Source organism: Alligator mississippiensis, chromosome 1 (assembly GCF_030867095.1).
Source record: "Alligator mississippiensis isolate rAllMis1 chromosome 1, rAllMis1, whole genome shotgun sequence".
NCBI lineage: Eukaryota > Metazoa > Chordata > Crocodylia > Alligatoridae > Alligator > Alligator mississippiensis.
This window is the reverse complement of record NC_081824.1, coordinates 131,200,312-131,223,363: the sequence shown is the minus strand read 5'-3', so window position 1 is coordinate 131,223,363 and position 23,052 is coordinate 131,200,312. Positions and strand designations below refer to the sequence as shown.

The 23,052-nt window shown below is 42.0% G+C and overlaps 1 protein-coding gene across 1 annotated transcript in view; it reads left to right on the top strand.

Annotated features, from left to right (window-relative positions):
• Positions 1-23,052, top strand: part of SYNE1 (spectrin repeat containing nuclear envelope protein 1) — a 535,576-nt gene that overhangs the window by 165,218 nt on the left and 347,306 nt on the right. Inside the window, exons 6-11 of the mRNA XM_059714126.1 lie at positions 4,799-4,891; positions 7,564-7,742; positions 9,070-9,266; positions 9,424-9,533; positions 18,868-18,975; positions 20,694-20,831. Coding sequence (XP_059570109.1) covers positions 4,799-4,891; positions 7,564-7,742; positions 9,070-9,266; positions 9,424-9,533; positions 18,868-18,975; positions 20,694-20,831 — 825 coding nt within the window. The remainder of the gene's footprint in view (positions 1-4,798; positions 4,892-7,563; positions 7,743-9,069; positions 9,267-9,423; positions 9,534-18,867; positions 18,976-20,693; positions 20,832-23,052) is intronic.

Sequence of the window (23,052 nt, the reverse complement as noted above, 5' to 3'; positions counted from 1 at the left end):
CGACAGCTGGCGTGCCGATTCCTGCGGCGAGTGGGGGGCCTCGGCTTTGACCGGGAGCTGTTTCAACTGGACCTCACCTTCCTGAACGGGGCGGTCCTTCCCCCGTTCTACCGCAGCGTGGTGCGGGCCTGGCGGGCGGCCTTCCATCTCTGTCCCCAGGCAAGGCACCTGCGTTTCCCGCAGCTCCTTCGAGAGCCCTTGGTCCACAACCCGGCCCTGCACCGTGTCGTGCCGAGCCTGGCCTCCGCCAGCCTCACGGCAGCTCTCGTCGAGGCGCGCTCCACCCGCCTGGAGCACCTCCTGGACCCCGCTCGGTCGGACTGGCTGTCACCCGAGGCCCTGGCTGCCCGGCTGGCGATGCGCTCCGTCCGCACCGCGGGGCGGCTTCTGCGGGCCGTTAGGGCCGCCCTCCCGACGGAGGCAGCGACCGCCCTGGAAGCCCATCTCCAGACTCGCCGGCCCCTCCCCGCCGCAGACGCCGCAGAAGACGCCTTCCCACCGCTACCCGTCATCCCAGCGGTACCCGGCGAGCTGGCCGAGCGGCCCAACACGCTGCTCAGGCTCCCGGTGCCCCCCAGCAGCAATACGGGCTGCCCTTTTGGCACCCTGCCCCGCAAGGGCCTCTACATGTGGGTGGTGCGCACCCGGCACGCCCAGGTGCTGGCCGGCCGCCCTGACACCGCGTGGCGGCGGCGCCTGGCGCGGCCCGGGACCCCGGCGTGGCGCACGCTGTATAAGGCGCCCATCGCCAAGAAGACCGGCGACCTGCAGTGGCGGCTCGTGCACGGCATCCTGGCCACCGGCACCTTTGTGCGTCACTTGGACCCAGCGGCCTCGGCGGCCTGCCCCTTCTGCCCGGGGGTGCTGGACGAGGACATTTTCCACGCCTTCCTCGACTGCCCCCGGCTGCAGCCTCTCTTTGCCGCCCTGGGCGCACTGCTTCGGGTACTGGGCCGAGACCTCTCCGAAGACGCTTACGTCCACTCCTTTCCATACCGGGCGGCCGAGCGGGCCACGGTCAGCCTGGCCAACTTCCTGCTGGGCCAGGCCAAGATGGCCACCCTGAAGAGCCGGCGAAACCAGCTCAGCGGCACCGGGATGGTCGACGCCCTGCAGCTCTTCCGCCTGCTGGTGCGGGCCCGCCTCTCGCTCGAGTTTGAGCACGCTGTCCTCCGGCGGACGGTGCCCGCCTTTGAGGAGCGCTGGGCCCTCGAGGGGGTGCTGTGCCGGGTCGAGGCGGGACGCCTGATCCTCGTTCTGTGATGCCACCGGCTGCTCAAGCCGCAGAGACACGTCAAGCGGGCCGAGGCCCTGGACTTTTGCTCGTGCGGGTCGACCCCGGAGGCCTCCATGGGTGTCCCTGCTGGCAGAACTGTAAATACTGTAAATAGTCCTTATGTTTCTTTGTGTTGGTTGGTTTTTTTTTGACTAGAGTGTACGGGCAGGCCTTGCAGGCCATGAGCCCAGGCCTTGTCCATGAGGCCCAGAGCTTCGGGCGTCCTTGTACATGCTTTTGACTGGCTCCGAGTCATCACCCTCCGGGGAATAAAGGTCTCTTAAAAGTCAAAGTCTTTCTTTCTTTCTTTCTTTCTTTCCCCCCCCTTCTACTGGGACATCCTGGTAGCAATTTTTGGCTCTACACTGCAAATTTGCAGTGCTGGGCATGTTTTAATGTTTCCCATGTGCAATTTGTGGCACCACAAACTGCATGTCCCTGCATATCTGGACACAGCCTTAGAGACGAGTTTTGAATGCTGCTTTTGGTTTCTCAGGTACTGGGGGCAATGAAGCTTGTGTTGCCAGAAGTACCTTCTCTCTCATTTTTTCCTCCAGGGATTTTATATATAAAGGGCTGTCTTTACAGCTGATAGCTTTAAAGCTGATATTTTATATAACCAAGGTTTCAGATAAAGCACACTGTGACCTACAATATTGCTTTGCTATTTTCATACACATGGAAATAGAATTGAGTGATGCACTGCATTTTGCAAAAACCTGAAAGCTAACTGCCTATAGTCTAATCTTTTTTTGGATCAAGCTGGGTTTTGCCTTGTACCTGGAAGGGTTTCTTTCTAGTTCTTCAATGTATCTTAATAGAAGCAAAAGAAAATTAGAGTATATCATGGCTGTCTCACAGGCAGCCCATATGGCCCTGCAACTCCTTCTCCCCCTGACACGTGGTAGAGAAGGGCCTGGGAGCAGTTCCAATGCAGCCCATGTGGTGGGGAGGGATTCTGCAGCATATGGCCTGCTCAGCTTGTAGCATGAGGGCCACACACCGGTGCTGCCTGCATTGTCTGGCTGTGCTGAAACTGGACATCCCTGGAGTATATGATAACATTTGTTCATATGATCAGAGGCCTAATCATATGCTGTTCTGAACACTTTGTGAATCGTTATAGCTGCAGTATCTATTATGAAATTTCTGCCTTACAGAGGAAGAGAAGACTTTGTCGGGGCCTCAGGTAGCTAAGGGACAAAGCTCACAATAGATTTTCTTTAGCCAAACTCTTTGCAGGAATTTTTCCTAGTTAACAAGCAGAGAAAATATGAAACCTCAGTTTTCTGAGAATTATACTAGGTTTCTTTTGAGGAGTGGATAGGGGAAAATATATTATGTGGGGAATTTCTCTATGTTCTGTGTGAGAATTTAAGAGAAGGTGTTATCTTTATGATCCTTCGCAGAAATTTCATCTTTTTGCTTTGAACGTTATGGCAGTTTCTAGTGGGCCTTCTGTTGCTAAATCAGAGAACGGCACTCTTCTCTGCTTGCTGGAAACCACACAGATTACAAGGAATTAGTTTCCTTCCTTGTCTAAATGCTAACCAACCAACCAACTTGGACATGCTCCCCAGCCATTCCCATCTTCTCACTGACATGCCTATGTAACAAGAACCTCTTGGCAGTCCTTGGCTGGGGGCATCACAGTATATTATGTGATTTATAATAAATTGTGGCTCTACTGGTTTTTACAGAAAAGAAGGGGCTGGCAGACCAGGGATGCAGAACATTTTAATTAGATTATTTCATTCATGTACTTGTGTACTGAATGGAAAATTGTCTTTTTTTTTTTTTTTTTTTACAAAAAGAAGCTTTCGCTTTGATTTCTCCACAGGACAGGGAATTAGTACATTATTTTAAGCTACACAGTTATTGAAACACTTATCTCTCACCTATGTCTCTCAACACCTGTATCTCTTAAAGAATTGTTAATAGACATCTGAAATATAATATGAAAAGAGGAAAAGTTAAAATGTCAAGGTCTTATTCTCTTGCCTGCCATAGAGGTCAGTTTTACACTAATATAATCTTGCCTTCATTGAAATAATTCCGATAAATTGTCATTTTAAAGAGGAGAATCAAGCTTACCATATTTTCTTCCCTTTTAATACAAATGTTCTTTTACTTCACTGTTACTCTGTTTCCCTAATATATGTTTTGCTATTGTACGTTCTTTGATTTCATGGGATACTGAATATTCAATTTCTCCTTATACTCACTTCTTCTAGCATGAAATTGAGCCTGGAAGTTAGCATAGACTGGAAGTTAGCTTAAATCTGCAAGTTAGGTCTCCTGGATTCTGCTCCTGTGTCTGTAACTGATTTACTGTGTGACCTTAGACTAGTCATTTAGTGTTCACTGAGCTTCTATTTACTTAGGTTTAAAAGATACATAATGATGCTTTCCTCTCTAGGGATGTTGTAAATCTCAATTAATGTTGGTAAAGTCCTTTACAATGAAAGGATCCCTAATGTGCAACTGACAACTGTGACTTATTATTTTTCCCCTCTTTTCCACTTCTGTTTATTCTTTCCTTGCCCCGCATTTATTTCCTACTCTCTTTCTCTAATCATCTTCATCTAAATGACAGCAGGAACAGCTTATTATTCACTAAATTAACAACTTGAGGTAATAAAGAAGCGAGTAAACAATTTTTGCTGCGGTTGTTTTGCACCACTTTTTTTTCATTGCTGATTAGTTTTGTTTACGTTGGTGCTTTCTCTACAGTCAAGAATTATTTTTTTTTGTGGAACTTAATGAAATTTATTGTATATATTGCCTTTTCTCCTTTGCTTTTCATGCTAGTCCATGTACAGAGGATCCCCGGTTGGTACACAGACTTTTTAACCCTATAACAGATTTGCATAAATACAAAAATGTATAAGTTAAATACTGAAGTGTGTTTCCTATTTTAGGTTAAGTTATATATAATAAGGGGAGAGATTAGGTTATATGTTATTCTGTGATAAATCATATCCAATATTGAACTGAGAAATATGGTCATTTGTTATATTTCTAATCACCAGCTTGCTTTTCTTTAAGGCAGGGGTCAGCAACCTATGGTGCACAGGCCAGATCCAGCCTACAAGGATGTCATCCAGTGTGTGTTTTACTAAGTGCATACTGTTCTCCAGTCATTTGATTCAGTCCACATTTTGCTAATGACGTGCTGATCATCTGTAGCTGCTCCAACCAGGTGCTACACCCCATGTGGAGGGCTGCTTTTCCTCTCTGTTGCCTCTGCTTAGTGTTACATGGAGTGGCTAGAGGAGAATTGTGCCCTCATTACTGGCTGTGTTGCAAGTTGTGGCCTGTGTTTGCAAAAGGTTGCCAATCCCTACTTTAAGAGATAACTGCATCTGTGTCCTAATGGAAATTCTGATCATTGCACTACATCTTTGTATGAAGAAACTCAGTACTTAGTTTCAGAAACATATTACAAAACGCCAAACTCATTCTATTAATTATTATCTTCTCCTACATATGCTGACTGCATCTATTTTCTTTTCTGACTAGATTAAGCTTGTCAACATCAACTCAACTGATATTGCTGATGGTAGGCCTTCTATTGTGCTGGGCTTGATGTGGACCATCATTTTATATTTTCAGGTACCATATGTTATGTATTTGAGCATTATCTCGAGAAGTAATAGTCCAGATCCTTACCTGATATAAACTAGTATAGCTTCTTTAATATCAGCAAGGCCAAACCAGTATACATCAGCTGAGAAGCTGATCCATAATGTATATTAACTGAGGGTAATCATATAAAATTATGCCAAGTAAATATTTGAACATACTCTCTCAGTACTTTATCCAAGAAAAGCAAAACAAGGGAAATGTTTTTAGTTACTTGTTAAGAGGGACCATCAATAAGCCTTAGAGAATATTGCTGTGCGAAACAGCACCATTTCATTTCTACTGCCAGTTCAACAGGACAGGGTTTCTTTTCGAGTTTTGTTTAATTTTTAAAGCACTGTTCTGTTTTGACACTATTTGGATGTTTCGCCCTGGGCTATAATGGGGAAGCACGTAACTGCCTATAACTTTGTCATTTCTTCTTTGATTTGGATGAAACTTAATGGGATGGTAGCCCCTTCTGAGGCCATGAATCCTGCCACGTTTCAAGGAGATAGGTGCAGGGGGTCCTGGGAAACTACACTGCAAACTGTTCAGAACAAAACGTGTCACTTGTAAGTGTGAAGGCACAGAGAAAGCTCAGTTCAAACAGTGCTTTTTATGCTGTTTTTCTGTCCCTCCCCCAGAGCACTGGGATTAGAAAGGACCTCAGGGAAGGATGACAGTCACTGGCCAGCTGCACTTGTCAATATCAGAGCAGTCCTTTACCCCTCCCTCTCCTTAGTTTCTCTTTAGCTGCAAGCAAGCCCAGCTTCAAAACTCAAAACATTTCAAAATTTTCAAAACATTTCGACTGCCCTCATTTAGTTTTGAGGCTGTTTCGAAATCTTTCATTTCGTTTCAATTTAACTGTGTCAAGCCCAAAATGAGTCGAAACAGTGTTGAAACAAAACAGCTGGCGAAATTTTACACAGCTCTATTAGAGAACCTGTTTGTAAATGTACTGTATAACAACATTCAACAGTCTATATGTAAGCATAATTTACTATTTTGAAGCTGAAATCCAACATACTTGTGACACCTGTTGACAACTTTGTGAGCTGCAGACAAAATTTGACTCTGATTAGTGTGGGAATAGAGGGAAAATCTACTGAAATTATGCCCCCAAAATAGGCTCTGTCCTCATGAATTGACAAAATGAAACATTAGAAAACCATAAACATCTGTACTGCTTAGTTCTCCAGAACCCTTTGTTTAATGCCCCTGGGCTTGCTAGGCTTTTTGAACTTGCTCCTTTTGCTTAAATGTCTTTGAATCCCCAGTATTTCTTGTGACACCAAAATCACTCTCAGTAAATTGTGCAGGTTTGTGATTTTTTTCCTTTTGTGTCCTATGTGAAGACATTTCAACCATGTTAACATGTCAGTTATCATCACTAGCTTCTGAGTCAACATCACAATGAGATGATTGGGGGAAATAATACCTGTGAGAGTTGTTACCCCAAGCTTTTTGCAGACTTGTCATTGCATTAGTTATACTTGATCCACCACACACAGACACTTACTTTTTATTTAAATGAAATCTGAGATTCTGGAGAATTGCATAGTGGCTTTAGTGAAGTGGCAATAATATCTGCTCCCAAACCTTGATGCTCACACAAAGGGGGCTTGATTGTGTGGTGTGCTGAGAAACCTTAAATCCCTAAACCTTTGTTTCCTGAAGCAGGCAAAAATGTGCCTATTTTTGTGAGTAAATCTGATATCTTTTATTAGACAAACTAAAATAGTTGGAAAAATTATTTGCAAGCTTTTGCAGACAAACACCCCTCTTCAGTCTGAGGAAGCGTCAGCTCAGCTTCCACATCCTGAAGAAGGGCGTTTGTACCCAAAAGTATTCAAAGAAGAATTTTTCCAACTATTTTAGTTAGTCTACTAAAATATATCAGATTTACCCAAAGAACCTTGTCTATGTCCTTAGACCAACACAGCTACAACCAATACCCTAATTTTTATAAAATCCTTTAAAATAACCATTTCATGTTAAAACCTAATTAGTGGGGAATGTAATGTTCTGAAAATTGGGGGACTAATGAGTCTGATAGTGCAGATAAGTGTGTCCCCATCATGCTTTGTTAATGTTTCTCAGTGCTCATCTGGAAGATATGTACGATTTCATTGGTAGACCTCTCTGAAGTAGAAACTTCCAGTCATTTGATTATTACTAAACTAATGCATGAGTTTTATAATGAGATCAAATAAGTCATTTTGACTGTTTTGAGGAGTGTGTGGGAAGAGGGATTATTTCTTGTTATCTTCTCTTGCTGATCATAGCTCCCCCATCATGTCCATTCTTGGCTATTGTTGGATAAATGAAGCATGTCTGCAAAGGCAAGTTTCAAATGCTCACTCTGGATCAATTTTACTGATGACATCAACAGAAGTGTCTTCATAAAGTCAATAAAATTACCTTTTCTTTGAACCAGTATTTCTAATTTGCATGGATGGTGTTATGTAAACTACACATTTGCATATGTTTCTGTCTGAAGGACATCATTTAGAGGCAGGATTTATGATGGTCCCTTTTTTTTATCTAGCCCATTTCTTTTAGTCATAGCTCATATCCTCTTTTAGCTAGACAAGGCATTATTTCTAAAGCAAAGTGATTAGGATTAATATGAGTAACTGATGCCTTTCTACATACAGATTGAAGAGCTCACAAGCAACCTTCCACAGCTGCAGTCACTGTCTAGCAGTGCCTCTTCTGTGGATAGTGTTGTCAGTTCCGAAACTGCAAGCCCACCAACTAAGCGGAAGGTGGTAACCAAAGTCAAAGGAAGTGCTAAGAAGGCTTTGCTAAAATGGGTGCAGTACACAGCAGCAAAGTAAGTATCCCTTGCATTAATTTATATTTTTTCTGGATTTTAAGATCTCCACTCAAACTGTGAGATCTTTGAGGCAAGGACTCCTTTTTTCTCTTTTTGTACAATGCCTAGCACAATGATGTCCTCAAATGTGACTGGTGCTACTAGGGACTAACACAATAAACATAATGAAAAAATAATTTAAATTACTCTTACAGAACCTCATTTTATGATCTTTCTAATAGTAAGCAGGACTATCTCGGATAGAGTGAAAAACTGAAGAGAGAACTGTATTTTGTCTGAATGACACTGTGTTTGCTCTTGCTGCCAAAACCCTTGATATAACAATGCTTGTTCCATACTGGAAAGGTACTAGTTGGTGACAAAGCTTTTAGAGGAATGATATTATGTCTCCAGCAGTTAACACTTACTGTCCTTGAATAAAATTAGTTGAAAGTCATAAATATTATGCTTCAATTCAGTGAAACTCAAAATAGTGTATATTACACAAAGTGCATTAGTATTGCATTCTTAGTAAACTAAATCATATTTGAAGTTTTATTCTGCATTCTTTTCATTTGGTACAAGTATTCTGTCTGCTGCTTCCAACAATAAAAAAAAAATAAAGAAAATAAAAAGGAAAGTCCTTCCCGTCAAAGGTAAAGAGGAATTACCTGGGTTGTTTGTTTTTTTTTGTTCAAGTTAAATAAACTCTTATCTTAACTTACATAAATGCACAATAATACTAAGATTTTCAAAATTACCATGGAAAAGTCAACCATTGCATATCAGTGGTTACTTTCTCATTGTTAAATTGCTAATTGCATTTAGATTCCTTTTGAATCATTTGTGGAACTTTCACAGTGACACTATAAGGGTAGTGGATTGTATGAAATGATGTAGGAACTTATGTTTGGAACAAGAACTTTAACGTGGGCTACTTTCTTAATTGCTGCTTAGTCCAAAAAGTGCTATGATCTATTATGTAAAAGGTAAATGAATACTGCAGTCATTTTCCTGACAAATGTAGGTATATAACTAAATATGCAAATGCATATAACTAAACAGTTACATTTTTAATTAAGGGAGATTGAAAGGGTTCAACTATGGTGAAAAGAACAAGTAATACTTAACATAACAACATACTTCATCATTTTCCACATACAAGAACCATAATTGCAGTTCATTTCTCGTAGTACTCTGGGCTTAGTAGAGCCAATGAGCTCAGGTAAGACAAATAAATTTGTCATGGGTCAGGTACAACAAATAAATTTGGCATGGGGCTAATGTTAAACCTTGTGTCTTCATATTGCCATGAATCATTGTCTCTTTTTTTTTTAATTTTAAGGCAGGCAGGAATCGAAGTAAAAGATTTTGGACAAAGTTGGAAAAGTGGTGTTGCTTTTCACTCAGTTATTCATGCAATTCGTCCAGAACTAGTGGACATGGAAAAAGTTAAAGGGAGATCCAATAGGGAAAACCTAGAAGAGGCCTTCACAATTGCAGAAACAGAACTGGGAATCCCAAGACTCCTTGATCCAGAAGGTACCTTACCTAAACTCTATTGTATCACTTTTTGGACTGTTTGCATTAGCTACATTTCATAGTAAAGTTTTGTTTGTATTTTTTCCCTCAGCAGGGTAGGTAATATTTCTGCTGTTTAGTTATGAAATAACTTACGATGTCGTCTACTCTTTTCCAGATGTGGATGTTGACAAGCCGGATGAAAAGTCCATCATGACCTATGTAGCACAGTTCCTAAAACTGTATCCAGATCTTCATCACACAGTGACTGATGTACAGGAGAATGATGTAGGTTTCTTTTACATTTATATATGAAATAGAGTTATCTATGTGCATAACTGGCATAGTTTTACATGCTTTGAAAACAGAATCACTTATAATTCTTTTTTTAAGAGCATCAGACTGGAGATAAGCCAGAACTAAAAAAAAACAAAACAAAGCATCTGATTCATCAGACAGGATTACCTGAGTGTAAAAAAGTTAGTATTGTAGGTGAACCCTGGTACACTGTTGTAGATGCACAAAATAGATTAGTAAAAGGAATACTTGCTCTGTGGAGAACAATGGAAGTCAGGAGTAGAAGGAGCTCTGTTGAGCAGTGGCAAACTCAGTGATCCTATGGTGTCTTAAATACCTTTCAGACTTCATGTAAGAGTGCAGTAATACGTTACCTGAAGCAATGAATCCTCCCCCCACCACTGTTCCATTACATCTTTTAATCAAGATTGCAAAGCAGGAACAGGTTTGATACATTGCTTATGCCCAAATATGTGGCTTTTTGGACTAGTGGGATAGTTATGATATAGACAGGGTCACCTGTCTGTTGCACAATTTAGTTTTTTGTTGACCCTAAAAACAACATTCAGTTAAAGATATCATTTGCTGTTGCTGTTTTCTACATGCGTTGTTGGATTGGCCTGGCATCTGAATGGTTGTGATGGTAAAATTCCTAATCCTGATCCTTTCCTCCCTGAGTTGTAAAAGGCTTGAAATACTGCTGAGGCTCAACCCCTAGCAAGGGGTAAAAGGGTAGGATGTATCTAGCACTTCCTATCCATGGTTCCTTTGACTGCTTTTTGAAAGACATTTCTTGAAGGGAGCAGTATCTGATCCTCCATGACTAGATTAAAAGAGAATGCAACGCATGAAGTCCAGAGGAAAAAATAGAGTTAGCCCACAGAGCCCCCTCATGATTTGCCAGGGAGAATGACAATTTTAGTAATCATTTGACAGTAACCAAATGTCTGCCTTAGTTTTCAGAATCATTTCTTCTGAGTTTGATTCTCTGTTACACCTCCAGCAAAGATAGATATACAGGTGTTGCTTCCCTGCTTAGTAAAAAATAAATGTTGCAATGTGTGCATCATGACTCTGGTTGTCCATTTTGATCTTTCAGGGTCTTTTAGTTTTACTCTCTAAGGAATTTCAAATAAATATGGCAGAAACATTATTAAAGGTATTTTTTATAATTTGGTATTTCAAAATATTAGCATGGGATTTAGAAATTAAACTCTGGAAACTCTGATTTACTAGTGAATGTTTTAAATTCCAGGAACACAAGGCTAAAAACAAAGCACATTCCCATTAGGGGTGTATGAAGCGGGCCCCGTTTGTTTCGGATTTGGCCCAAATCAGGGACAGTGATTCGATTTGTTGATTTGGATCACTGTCCATGATTCGATTCAGCCGAATCCGAATCTGAAGATTCAATGCTGATTCAGAGAATCAGTGATTCAGCCATAGACACAGCTTTAAATGTTTTTTCTGCATACCTTGAGGTACCAGCACAGCTCATGAATGCTGTGATGCTGGGGCAGATGGAGTGTCCCACAGATTGGGGGGGGAGAGGGAGGGCCTGCACATGGTCGGCAGCAAACCCAGAAGTGGACCAGAAGTATTTCCAACCATGTTTAGATTGGTGCTGTATAGAAAACAGATTGTTTGGTTTGTTGGCTGGTATCTGACTACTTCATATACATAGTCAACTTTATAGTAACCCAGGAAAAGCCTAAGATCATTTTTTATTAAATATCATATTGCAGGTTCTTCACTTCATTGATGTCCAGCTTTAAGTCAGTAGGTAATTTCATTATATAAGAAATCTCCTCTGACTATATACAGTAAAAACGTGGCCACTGGGCTTTGTTGAGTGGTACAGTGCAGATTATCTGCAGAAGACTGGAGTAACCAGACCTTAGGGATATAGCAGCAAAGAACTCTCTTTTTAGGATTACATGTCCCATGATGTTCATGGTACCTACCTTTGTCAGTAGCCATGCTTGAAGGTTGAAAATTCAGGTATGTAATAATTACATAGGCCAGAAGTAATTATATTATACAAATTATTATTATTATTATAATTTAGAGATTGGACAACTGTATCTGCTGTAGTTCAGCATTTATGGAAGCCAGACCACTGAGGTTTTTTTCCTTAATTTAAATGTAGGTTTGAAGCTTAAAACTTCTTGCTCAGTTCTTTACAACTGAGGATTTGAATAGTTCAGCAACTGATATGCTTTCTGATGTTTACATATCAGAAAGAACAGGATAATCCAGTTAAGTAAAGACTTTTTTTATTATGTACTTAATTTCCTCATGAAACACCAGTGAGTAGTTTTAGCTGTTTCCATATCAAGGTGCTCCTTTTTCTTTATAATCTTTAATTTAACCTCAATTATATCAATTTAAAAATGTTATAAGTTGTTTTGACTTTGAGGCTGGGTCATAAACTTTTTGGACTGATTTAAGTTATCTCACTTTTTCTTGTTATATGGGAACTCATATCCACTTTTCCCTTGTCTAATTATACACCTTAGCTTGTATATTGCTGTTAATCACTGCACTGTTACTCAGTTGCTTGTCTCTGTATACCAATGAATATTCATGGAAAGATAACAAAATATGCTATTACTTTAAAATGTCATTTGGGAGTAGCATTCAGGGAATAAGCTGTAGAGGGCTATAGATAGAACAGATATTAGCAGAGATCAAAGAGATTTTTTATTTATTTATTAAAAGAGGCACAATTCTAGATATAATTCCACAAGCCAACTCAGTGTGGTAGTTTGCACACTGTTCCACATGCTGCTCGAGATGCCTTATCTTCAGAAGATAATTTACTTGTTTGTAAGTGTATTCTTTTGATGGTTCTGAACGAGTGTGCTGAGTACTAAGCACTGATTAAGGCTTTGTTATTGTTAAGTATGGTAATTTATCCAACATGAGGGATAACTGCTGGTCCCTTTGCTGCCGAAGGTACTTTACATTTGCACCTACCATCATGCAAGTTTTACTTGGAACTGTGATTGTCAGAAGTGAGATTTTGAAATGCTTACATTTAAGCCAGGGATCAACGTGTGGTATCTTCTCATCTTACAAGTGAGACTTAGAGACTGAGAGTTAATGATCCTTCACATAAAGTTAATGTGAAACATATCCCAGTGGGTGTATGAAGAGCTAAAAAACTGGAAAAGAAGTTATGGAGGGGCAGGTTGCAAGAAAAGAATAGTTAAATAAGATCATAACTAATCATTGCAGATACTAGGAAATTATTATTTATGAGCAAAAATATTCTGAGCAAAATTTAACCTTTGTGTAAGTAAATTCCATTTAATTGACTTCAGGACTAATTTTGCAGCCTATCTGAAATTGATCTCTCTGTAATGGAACTGTGTGGTAAACATGACTAATTTGCCAAATACTATGTTATAAATGCTGTATTAATTTAAAAGGTTAAACTTTGGCTTCACTGAAATCACTGGTCAAGCTCCCTTTCACTTAATAGAGGTCCATATTTCCCATGTAGTCTGCATGTATCTATCCAATGTAAACAGCTACCTTTCAGCAGTTAATTTCAGGCCTCATGGCAGCACTCCCACTTGTTGCAATGGCGCTAGTAATTTTCTCATGTTATTCACCTATGAGCATATAATTTCTGTTATACACAAGATCATATGGAGCTAAATCTTATTATCCTCACTAGACATAAAACATACAGCTGCTGGGAGCATCTGCATATGCAACTGTATAGTTAGGAGAGCTGTTGGAGAAGCTTTAGAGCATCAAGACAGAATCCAAGGTTGAGGAAGTAGAAGGATTGTGGGTTAGGCTACATGGGGGGCAAGGAGAAAGGGATTTGGTGGTAGGGGTCTGCTACAGACCCCCACACCAAGGGGAAGAAATAGATGCGGGGCTCCTGAGGCAAGTCTTGGAGACCATAAAAGCTAGAGAGGCGGTAGTCATGGGGGACCTAAACTACCCGGACATCTGCTGGGAGACGCAGACAGCAAGGTCCCATCGCTCACGCAGGTTTCTAACTTGTGTACAGGACCTCCACCTGACACAGGAGGTGCATGGTCCCACTAGGGGGAATGCCATACTGGATCTGGTATTGGCAACGGGAGATGTCATGATAGGGGACCTCCAGATCGGTAGCCATTTGGGAGACAGTGATCACCTTATAATAGAATTCAACATAAGACGGCGAGTGGGTAAGGTAACTAGTAGGGTGAAAGTGCTAGACTTTAGGAAAGCTGATCTCAATGCACTCAGGCGATTAGTCAAGGAAGCACTGCAGAGTAGGAGTTTTCATGGGATGGGAGCCCAAGAAGGGTGGCTGTGCCTAAAGGAAACGATCCTTCAGGCACAAAGCAAGACGATCCCCGAGCGAGGCAAAAGAGGGAAAGGGGCCAGGAGGCTTCCATGGCTGACCAGAGAAATCCAGGGCAGCCTAAGGGCCAAAAGGGGAGCACATAAAAAGTGGAAACAGGGTGAGATAACTAAAGATGAATATACCTCCTCTGCTCGTGCTTGTAGGGAGGCAGTTAGGCGGGCCAAAGCTACCATGGAGCTGAGGATGGCAACCCAAGTAAAGGACAACAAGAAATTGATTTTTAGATATATTGGGAGTAAAAGGAAGGCCCAGGGAGGAATAGGACCGCTGCTAAATGGGCAGAAACAATTGGTGACAGATAGGGGGGACAAGGCTGAACTCCTCAATGAGTTCTTTGCCTCAGTGTTCCTAAGTGAGGGGCACGACAAGTCTCTCACTGGGGTTGTAGAGAGGCAGCAGCAAGGCGCCGGACTTCCATACGTAGATCCTGAGGTGGTGCAGAGTCACTTGGAAGGACTGGATGCCTTTAAGTTGGCAGGCCCGGATGGGCTCCATCCGAGGGTGCTGAAGGCACTGGCCGACATCATTGCAGAGCCACTGGCGGGAATATTCGAATGCTCGTGGCGCACGGGTCAAGTCCCGGAGGACTGGAAAAGGGCTAACGTGGTCCCCATTTTCAAAAAGGGGAGGAAGGAGGACCCGGGCAACTATAGGCCGGTCAGTCTCACCTCCATCCTTGGTAAAGTCTTTGAAAAAATTATCAAGGCTCACATTTGTGAGAGCCCGGCAGGGCAAATTATGCTGAGGGGAAACCAGCATGGGTTTGTGGTGGGCAGATCGTGCCTGACCAACCTAGTCTCTTTCTATGACCAGGTTACGAAACGCCTAGACACAGGAGGAGGGGTGGATGTCGTATACTTAGACTTCAGGAAGGCCTTCGATACGGTATCCCACCCCATACTGGTGAACAAGTTAAGAGGCTGTGATGTGGATGACTGCACAGTCCGGTGGGTGGCGAATTGGCTAGAGGGTCGCACCCAAAGAGTCGTGGTAGATGGGTCAGTCTCGACCTGGAAGGGTGTGGGCAGTGGGGTCCCGCAGGGTTCGGTCCTTGGACCGATACTCTTTAATGTCTTCATCAGCGACTTGGACGAGGGAGTGAAATGTACTCTGTCCAAGTTTGCAGATGACACAAAGCTATGGGGAGAAGTGGACATGCCAGAGGGCAGGGAACAGCTGCAGGCAGACCTGGATAGGTTGCACAAGTGGGCAGAAAACAACAGGATGCAGTTCAACAAGGAGAAATGCAAAGTGCTGCATCTAGGGAGGAAAAGTGTCCAGCACACCTACAGCCTAGGGAATGACCTGCTGGGTGGCACAGAGGTGGAAAGGGATCTTGGAGTCCTAGTGGACTCCAAGATGAACATGAGCCGGCAGTGTGACGAAGCCATCAGAAAAGCCAATGGCACTTTATCGTGCATCAGCAGATGCATGACAAATAGGTCCAGGGAGGTGATACTTCCCCTCTATAGGGCGTTGGTCAGACTGCAGTTGGAGTACTGCATGCAATTCTGGGCGCCACACTTCAAGAAGGATGCGGATAACCTGGAGAGGGTCCAGAGAAGGGCAACTCGTATGGTCAAGGGCCTGCAGACCAAGCCCTACGAGGAGAGACTAGAGAAACTGGACCTTTTCAGCCTCCGCAAGAGAAGGTTGAGAGGCGACCTTGTGGCTGCCTATAAGTTCATCACGGGGGCACAGAAGGGAATTGGTGAGGATTTATTCACAAAGGCGCCCCCGGGGGTTACAAGAAACAATGGCCACAAGCTAGCAGAGAGCAGATTTAGACTGGACATTAGGAAGAACTTCTTCACAGTTCGAGTGGCCAAGGTCTGGAACGGGCTCCCAAGGGAGGTGGTGCTCTCCCCTACCCTGGGGGTCTTCAAGAGGAGGTTAGACGAGTATCTAGCTGGGGTCATCTAGACCCAGCACTCTTTCCTGCTTATGCAGGGGGTCGGACTTGATGATCTATTGAGGTCCCTTCCGACCCTAACATCTATGAATATGAATCTATGAATATGAATCAGATGCCTTTCCTCAGGTCTATACCTCAGTAGAAGGGCACCTGAGGAAGGGCACCTGATACTCTAAAGCTTTCCCAGCAGCTCTCCTAACTATACAGTTGGTCCAGTAAAAGATAAAAGCCTTGTAGATGCCCTGCTTCTGAGAATTAGAAAGATATCCTATAATTTTCCTGTGTAGATATGTAATTCTCTTATACTTTCAGTGGCCACAGGTATGCAAATTGAGGATTCCCAGAAGCAAATCCTACTTTGTCCTGGAGGGGCACACAGCACTTGGACACCTTCAAAGACAGATGCCCTGGTGTGTGGCTCTCCACTCACTCATCTGGGGATTTTAGTTTAGCATAGATTTAGTTGGATGCATTCAGCTGCTTGGAACATTGGAATCTTAGGGAGGAAACGGCATCACCTTTTGTTACCTTTGTGCCAGCACAGAAATTGTTGTGGTGGCACAAACACCAAGCAAACAGACATTCATACCCCTTGTCATGCCACAAATGTAAAAAATGTGTGGCCATCACAAAGGTGGTATTAATTTGTGCCACTTTATTGTGGCAGACATCTATTTGCTTTGTGGTGGGAGAGTGTAGACAGCCTGGAGCTGCTTGCACCCTCTAGCCATGCCAGGCAGGTGCTCCAGGGGCTAGTGGGGCCCAATTCTGTGCACCCCAGGATTTTCTGTGCAGGATCGAGCCCCACAAGTCCTGCAGATGCCTGCCTGGCTTTCCCTGCTTGCACCTCAGATACACCCCTGACATATTCAGGGTACATGTCCCTAAGCAGAGAAGGCTAGGGTTTCCCCATTTAGAGATGTTCTCTCAAGATCTCCAGGGTATGGTTCTGTTAGTATGGAAAGTCAGGGTTTCCCTGCTTACAGAGACCTGCTCCTGGGATTTCCTGCATGTTCTCTTCTTTCCACCCCTACTTTTATTATTCTTTTTTTACCTTCTGCTGGATTCAGTTGGGAGAGGAAGGGAGGGGAAGGGTGAACAGCACCAGATCTGGAGCTTGCACAAAAGCAAAGGATCTGGCCAGACTGTGTCCACAATCAACTGGTGAGCTCAAAGCTCATTGCTCATGCAGAGCTCTAGCAGGAGCCCATGCTGACTAGGTTGTGAGTTCAGGGTTTACTGCATATGTAAGGCATGCCAAAGTCTGGTGGGGGTGGGAGGGTGTTACCTTGCCTGCCCTATTCCTGGATTCACTGCTGCCTTTTCCTAAAGCTGTTGACATGTGTTACCCATTGACTTTTTAGTACCAAATGCATCACATAGACTGTTTCATGTGTCAGGTCTTGGCATTATGCATCATGGATGGCACTGTTCTAGATGGCATTTTAGTACTGGGGCAGACTGGCCATGGGGCATTTCCTCAGTGGAAATCAGAAGGGACTCTGACCTGCAGTCCAAGTAGGGGATCTGAAAGCAAATGAATCACCAGTCCTTACTGTATCTATTCCACTTTCCTGTTTAGGATGAATGTATGGTGAGAAGTGTCAAAGTGAATTTTAAGGAGGTGAGAGTAGAGAGCCAGCACCCGACAAGGGCCAGTAACAGAGAGCTAAAGAAGGCTGAGTATTATACACCTTATTTCCTTCAACAGAAGTCAGAGGCTGTAGAGCTTTCTATAGCCAGTCCACCCCATCTACTTATCCTCCCCCTGGACACAGGCACCTGCTCCTTCCTATTTGGGATCCTAGGTTATGACATCCAACAAGCAGGCCACGGCAGAAGTGCTCATGGTGTGGCCTGTCATATTCTAACAAAATCTACAAGTTCTTCTAAATACCTGTCACAAGAACATGAAAAAAGAAGAATCCAACAAGCATTTCCTGTTGGCACCCCAGATAGGAATTCATGGGTCTGTGAGCATGTCATAGAAGATCTTAGCATTAAGTAGAAGAACCATTTGCATAGTTTGTAACTGCCCTAATATTTAAAATTTGCAAACAAGAGGGCACATGCACTGTAGTGTGAATTGGAACAACTAAGGGGAGAGGAGGTCAAGTACGTAGGGCCCTGAGGACCCTTGGCCCCCCTTGGGAAGAGGGCTGTCACCTGAAATGTGCAAAACCATCCATATGTCCATCATCTTAGCATCCCACCCCAGCAAAAATGAAAGTCGGTGCCCACGATTCCTATCACTATTCTTCTATTACTAACTGTTTGACCGCTTTGTTTAGAACACAGCAATAGAAAGAACTTGATGATAGTAGATTGCAATGTTCCATAATTCCTCTAATGAATTCAAGTAATATGTTCTTGAAGGTTAGTGTGATATCAGTGGTTATATAAGCAGAAGAAACCATGATCAAGATACTGTGATTTTACTTGGGGGGGGGGGGGGTTCCCCAACTAAGATTTAAGGATATAAAAACATTTGTCTCTTTTACCAACTTGCTGCTAGGTGGTGCACTTAATACATCAAGCCAACAGACATACCAACTTACAACATTCTATTAGTATGCGCTGATTTTTCAAAGATACTATGCAAGATGATAAAATTGGGAATATACATTGCTATAAATTAAACTGACTTTTTATTGGTGATTCACCCTGAACAAATGATGCCATTTATATTAAATGTGGCAAACTACAGTTAGCTTTGGGGATTTATTAAAATGGTTTCATCTGAGGATGGCTTTAGATGGAAGTTATATGTGATTGTATGCTCTATCTGACTTTGCAATACCTTAAATGTTCACCCCAGTTAGATGAAGCTCATATCTAGATATCTAAATTCTGCTCTCCCACCTGTGCAATGTCATTCAGTTAGGGTACATGCAGAAATTTTGAGATAGATGCCAATATTGACATTGTTTTGTAATAAAGAACATTTCCCTGCTAGGTAAGAGCATTGTCTCACCTGTATTTGGCACTCTGCAATAACTAGTTGCAACATTCTTTTGGCTTTTCTGTCTGCACAGAAGGAAGACAGACTGATGCTGAGAGACCTGAAAGTTTGGGTAGAGCAGTTTGAAAGAGACCTGACGAGGGCCCAGATGACAGAAGCAAGCTTACAGGAGAAGTACCAGGTAACTTATGGAAAACTATGTCAGAATTTTTTTTTGTCACAATTAAATATAATGCACACCCTGCATCTGTAAGTCTTTTACTCATAAGTATTGCAGTGCTAGTGTGTACATGCATTAGTATCTGCCTTTCACAGATGGAACACATCTGAAAAACATGAAAATGTAGACCCACATTTTGCCCTGTAGAACTGTATCCAGAAGATTTTTACCTAACGTACATCTTCTTACTGCAGCATTGAGAAGGGCTTAGTCGCCTCGAAGAAGTGGGCAACATACACAAATGCTTCATAAGCCTTCATGTTGTGGTTATATGATGGGGGACGTTTGGAGGGTAAGGGGCAAGCTGAGAAGTGTTAGCAAGTCTTTAGCAGGGCTGGAAATTGCATTTTACCCCCACCTCAAGCCTATGGAGTTTAGTCAGAATATATAATACCATCTGGGGCTGTATTATATTTTCCACAGGAAAAAAAAAAGCTTTCTCTTCTCATATCTTGATACAGGATAGGATATTGTGACTTCAGCAGAGGAAAGCCAAAGATAATGTGGAGAATACAAGGCCTCTAGAAGCATATAATCATTCACTCATGGGTCTGATTTCCCTGCCTTTTCCACACAGACAAATTCTAATCCCTTGAAAAGATGATGTTAGGGGGATTTTGGTGGAGATTTTTGCACCTGAAGAACCCTGACCTAGGTTTTTTTTCTTTTTTGGGGGGGAGGGGGATTGTTTTGTTTTTTGCGGAAGAAGATGATTTAATAACTTTGAGGGAAATACTAAAAACAGGCAGTTCGCTTTAACTACACTTGAATTCTCTCCTTTGAGTTCTCTTCTATCATTACAATCACATGTTTGGGTCAAAGTCTGCTCAGTTATTCCATCTGAATTTGGAATCATAATCTTGATTTATTCTATTTAGCTACATGGAACAAATCTACATTTGCAGTGTTTCAGATCTAAAGCAGTGTAAAGCAACGCAGATCTCTTTTGTTAAAATAGAGCTTTTAGTCTGCCTTTTAATTTTGGCAGATCTTTCAGCAGAACCCCAGTTCTATATTTTTTAACCCATAATACTTACTCCTAGAATTCTTCTCTGTAGCTGAATTATTCATTCATTTCACAGGGGATATCAAGCATGTGACAAAACTAAAGATCAGGCCCTAGCTGCTAGTGCTGGTTTAAAGATTTCAGTAGATAGTTATAAGCAGGTGGAATTCTTATAGGCATAATGTATAAAGTGCTCACCTAAACCCTTTTCTTTTCCTGGGGTTTGGCATTATTAGTCATTTCAGTAATGACAGAAGTAAAATGGCATACATTTCAAGCCACATTTTCTCCCCAAGCTTACTTATTCCTTTGGAGTTCTTTGCAGCTCCTATCTGTAACAACCACTGCTTTCTTCTGTCCCTGAAGTAAGCTCTAATTTCCAATATAACCTTATTAATCTAATTGAGTGTACTGCTAGTTTGACCTGATGCTTAGGTATCTGATAGAAAGAGGACAACAGAAGAACCATGCATCTATATGGAGGGTTCTTGAGTAGGTCATCCTCTTAAAGCTTTTAATAAGAACGTTGTGCAGGGGTTCTTAATTTGTGGCCCTAGACCTGTTCCCATTTGGGAAGGACTGAATATTCTGTCTGTTCAAAATTATTAAATACTCTCCCCCTTTTGTCATGCCATTTTATTGTATTTATTGTATTTATTTGCTCTTCTTGCAGTCATTTAAGCACTTCAGAGTTCAGTATGAAGTAAAGAGAAAACAGGTTGAACTTGGAATTCAGTCTTTACGGAAAGATGGTAAATTGTCGCTTGATCAAGCTATTGTGAAACAAGCTTGGGATAGAGTTTCTGCTAGGGTAAGTTAAAACACTTAATAAATATTCTGTATCGGGCATAATAAAGACACAGACACTCCCATAAGACTTGGATTTTAGGTGGAAGTTGGACACCTATACACGTGATGATTTCCACCATTTGAAGCATTCTAAAGCCATCACTTCTTACACATGGGCAATTTTAGAAAGTTTTTAAAATGGCAGAAGTAGCCTTAATTAAACCTTGTTGTTTGTGTTTTAAATGTAACGCGAACTGCTTTAGTGTGTTGTAGCCTACTTAGTTTGCCATTATTGCATGTGTATTTAACTGGGGCTTTTCAAAGTGGCAATTACTAATTGTTAGCATTGTGCAGTGTCTGGTGCCCCTGCCTCCTACTCTACAGAACTACAGCAAGGCATGAAACTTGCATCAAGCCGAATGTCTGTTAAGTTTTAAGTTGTGATACTTAAAGTGCTTTAAGTAAAGTGCAAAAGTTACTGCACCTTTGAAAATGTCTTCCGTGAATATGTATAGGCACCCCTAAGTCCCAGTGAATGATCCACAAAACCCTTTCCTGAACATTTAGGTGCTTTAGAAGATATATATGCCTAACTTTTCTGTTGAGAACCTATTTAGGCATCTGCAGTTAGGCATCTGCGTTCAGAACTGTTTCTATCTTAACCAGAAGATAGAAATCCTTCCTCTGCTAGGGAGGTGCTCTCTGGACTGGGCCACAAAGTCAGCCTCCCTCCTCCTGGCCCCATACCTTTTTTCATCCCTTCTTAGCCAGTAGTCCAACTACAGCAGGACTTGTGAAGAGTACCACATACAAACCTATATGAAAACTCTTCTGGCAAATTAGTAGGAGATGTAGTATGTTTTTCTGTGCTGGTCAAAAAATATTGTTTGTATGCCAATCCTCCTTGAGGGGAGGTGTGAGCTATTTATACCAGCTACACAGTTGGTCCAGTAAAAGATATTACCCTAAGAAATCCTTGCCCCTCATACTATTTTGAACTTTAGAAAACATGTTCTTCTTTTGTACAACAAAAATGGCATTTGTATCTTTATCTTTGTGCATTTTGGCATTTTTGTCAATTTGGGAGCTCTTGGCTGTCAAAAACATTACCAGGAATCACTACATGGAAGTGGCTCTCATTGATTCCCCAGAAAACACGTTGCTAATACCAATATTAAGTCTGTTGAAAACGCAGTGGTAGTGATAGTGTAGATATTGTGTGTGTGATGTTGTAGTTGTGATGGTTCAGAAATTATGCAAGAGGCAAAGATTTCATAGGGCAGTATCTTTTATTGGACCAACTGTGTAGTTGGGGTAGATAGCTCACAGCTGTCCTCAAGGAGGATTGGCATATAAGCATTATTTTTTGACCAGCACAGAAAAATATACTGTATCTCCTACTAATTTGCCAGAACAGTTTTCATCAACCTTACCAAACCCTATATGTTGACATATATGTATAGATTTAATCGTTTTTCTTTGGCATGGCAAAGCTCCTTGAAAGTGGTAACATGAGTTCCTGGTTATTCCAAATGAGATCCAGTAAAATTATTACCACAACCATGGATCATATATTTATTAACCAGATTTTTTACATTATTTTTAATGTCATGAATTAGGATTATGACAGTAGACTAAATTTAGTATATTTTACCACTATAAATCCAATTGTACTGGACTCAAAGTAAGAGGGAAAAATAAAAAGAATATATTTTAGAATCTGTATTGATAATTGAAACTGGCTTTTGTATAAATAAGTGTAAGAAACAAGTGCTGTATACCAGTAGACTGAAAGGATTCTTGCCATTCACTACGATAAAATAAGTGTTAATAGCTCTGATAGTGGGTGAAGTATTAGAGTGAGATTGCACATTACAGTTTGTTAAGAGCACTTAGGATCATGTTTAGAACACTTAAAACTTGAGTGGTCTCACATTAAGGCTTATTAACTACTACTAAATTCCCTTTAGGCATCTTAAAGTTATGTCACTTCTGGCAAGGATTATCTTTGAGCTATTCTACCTAGCTTGAGTTAAATTTAACTTCTGGGTGTTCCCCTGAGGTAAAACCACCAATTTGTAGTCCTGTAATATCCCAGGATGCACTGCTTCCAGGTGGACTGGCTATCACCCAAGATTCTACAGCCCTGGACTGACAGCTGGGTATAGGTGGGAATAGGCAACAGGTGGGTGGGAATAGGGTGAGTGGGGAGCAAGAGAAAAGGGGTCAAGGAGGTAGGGGAG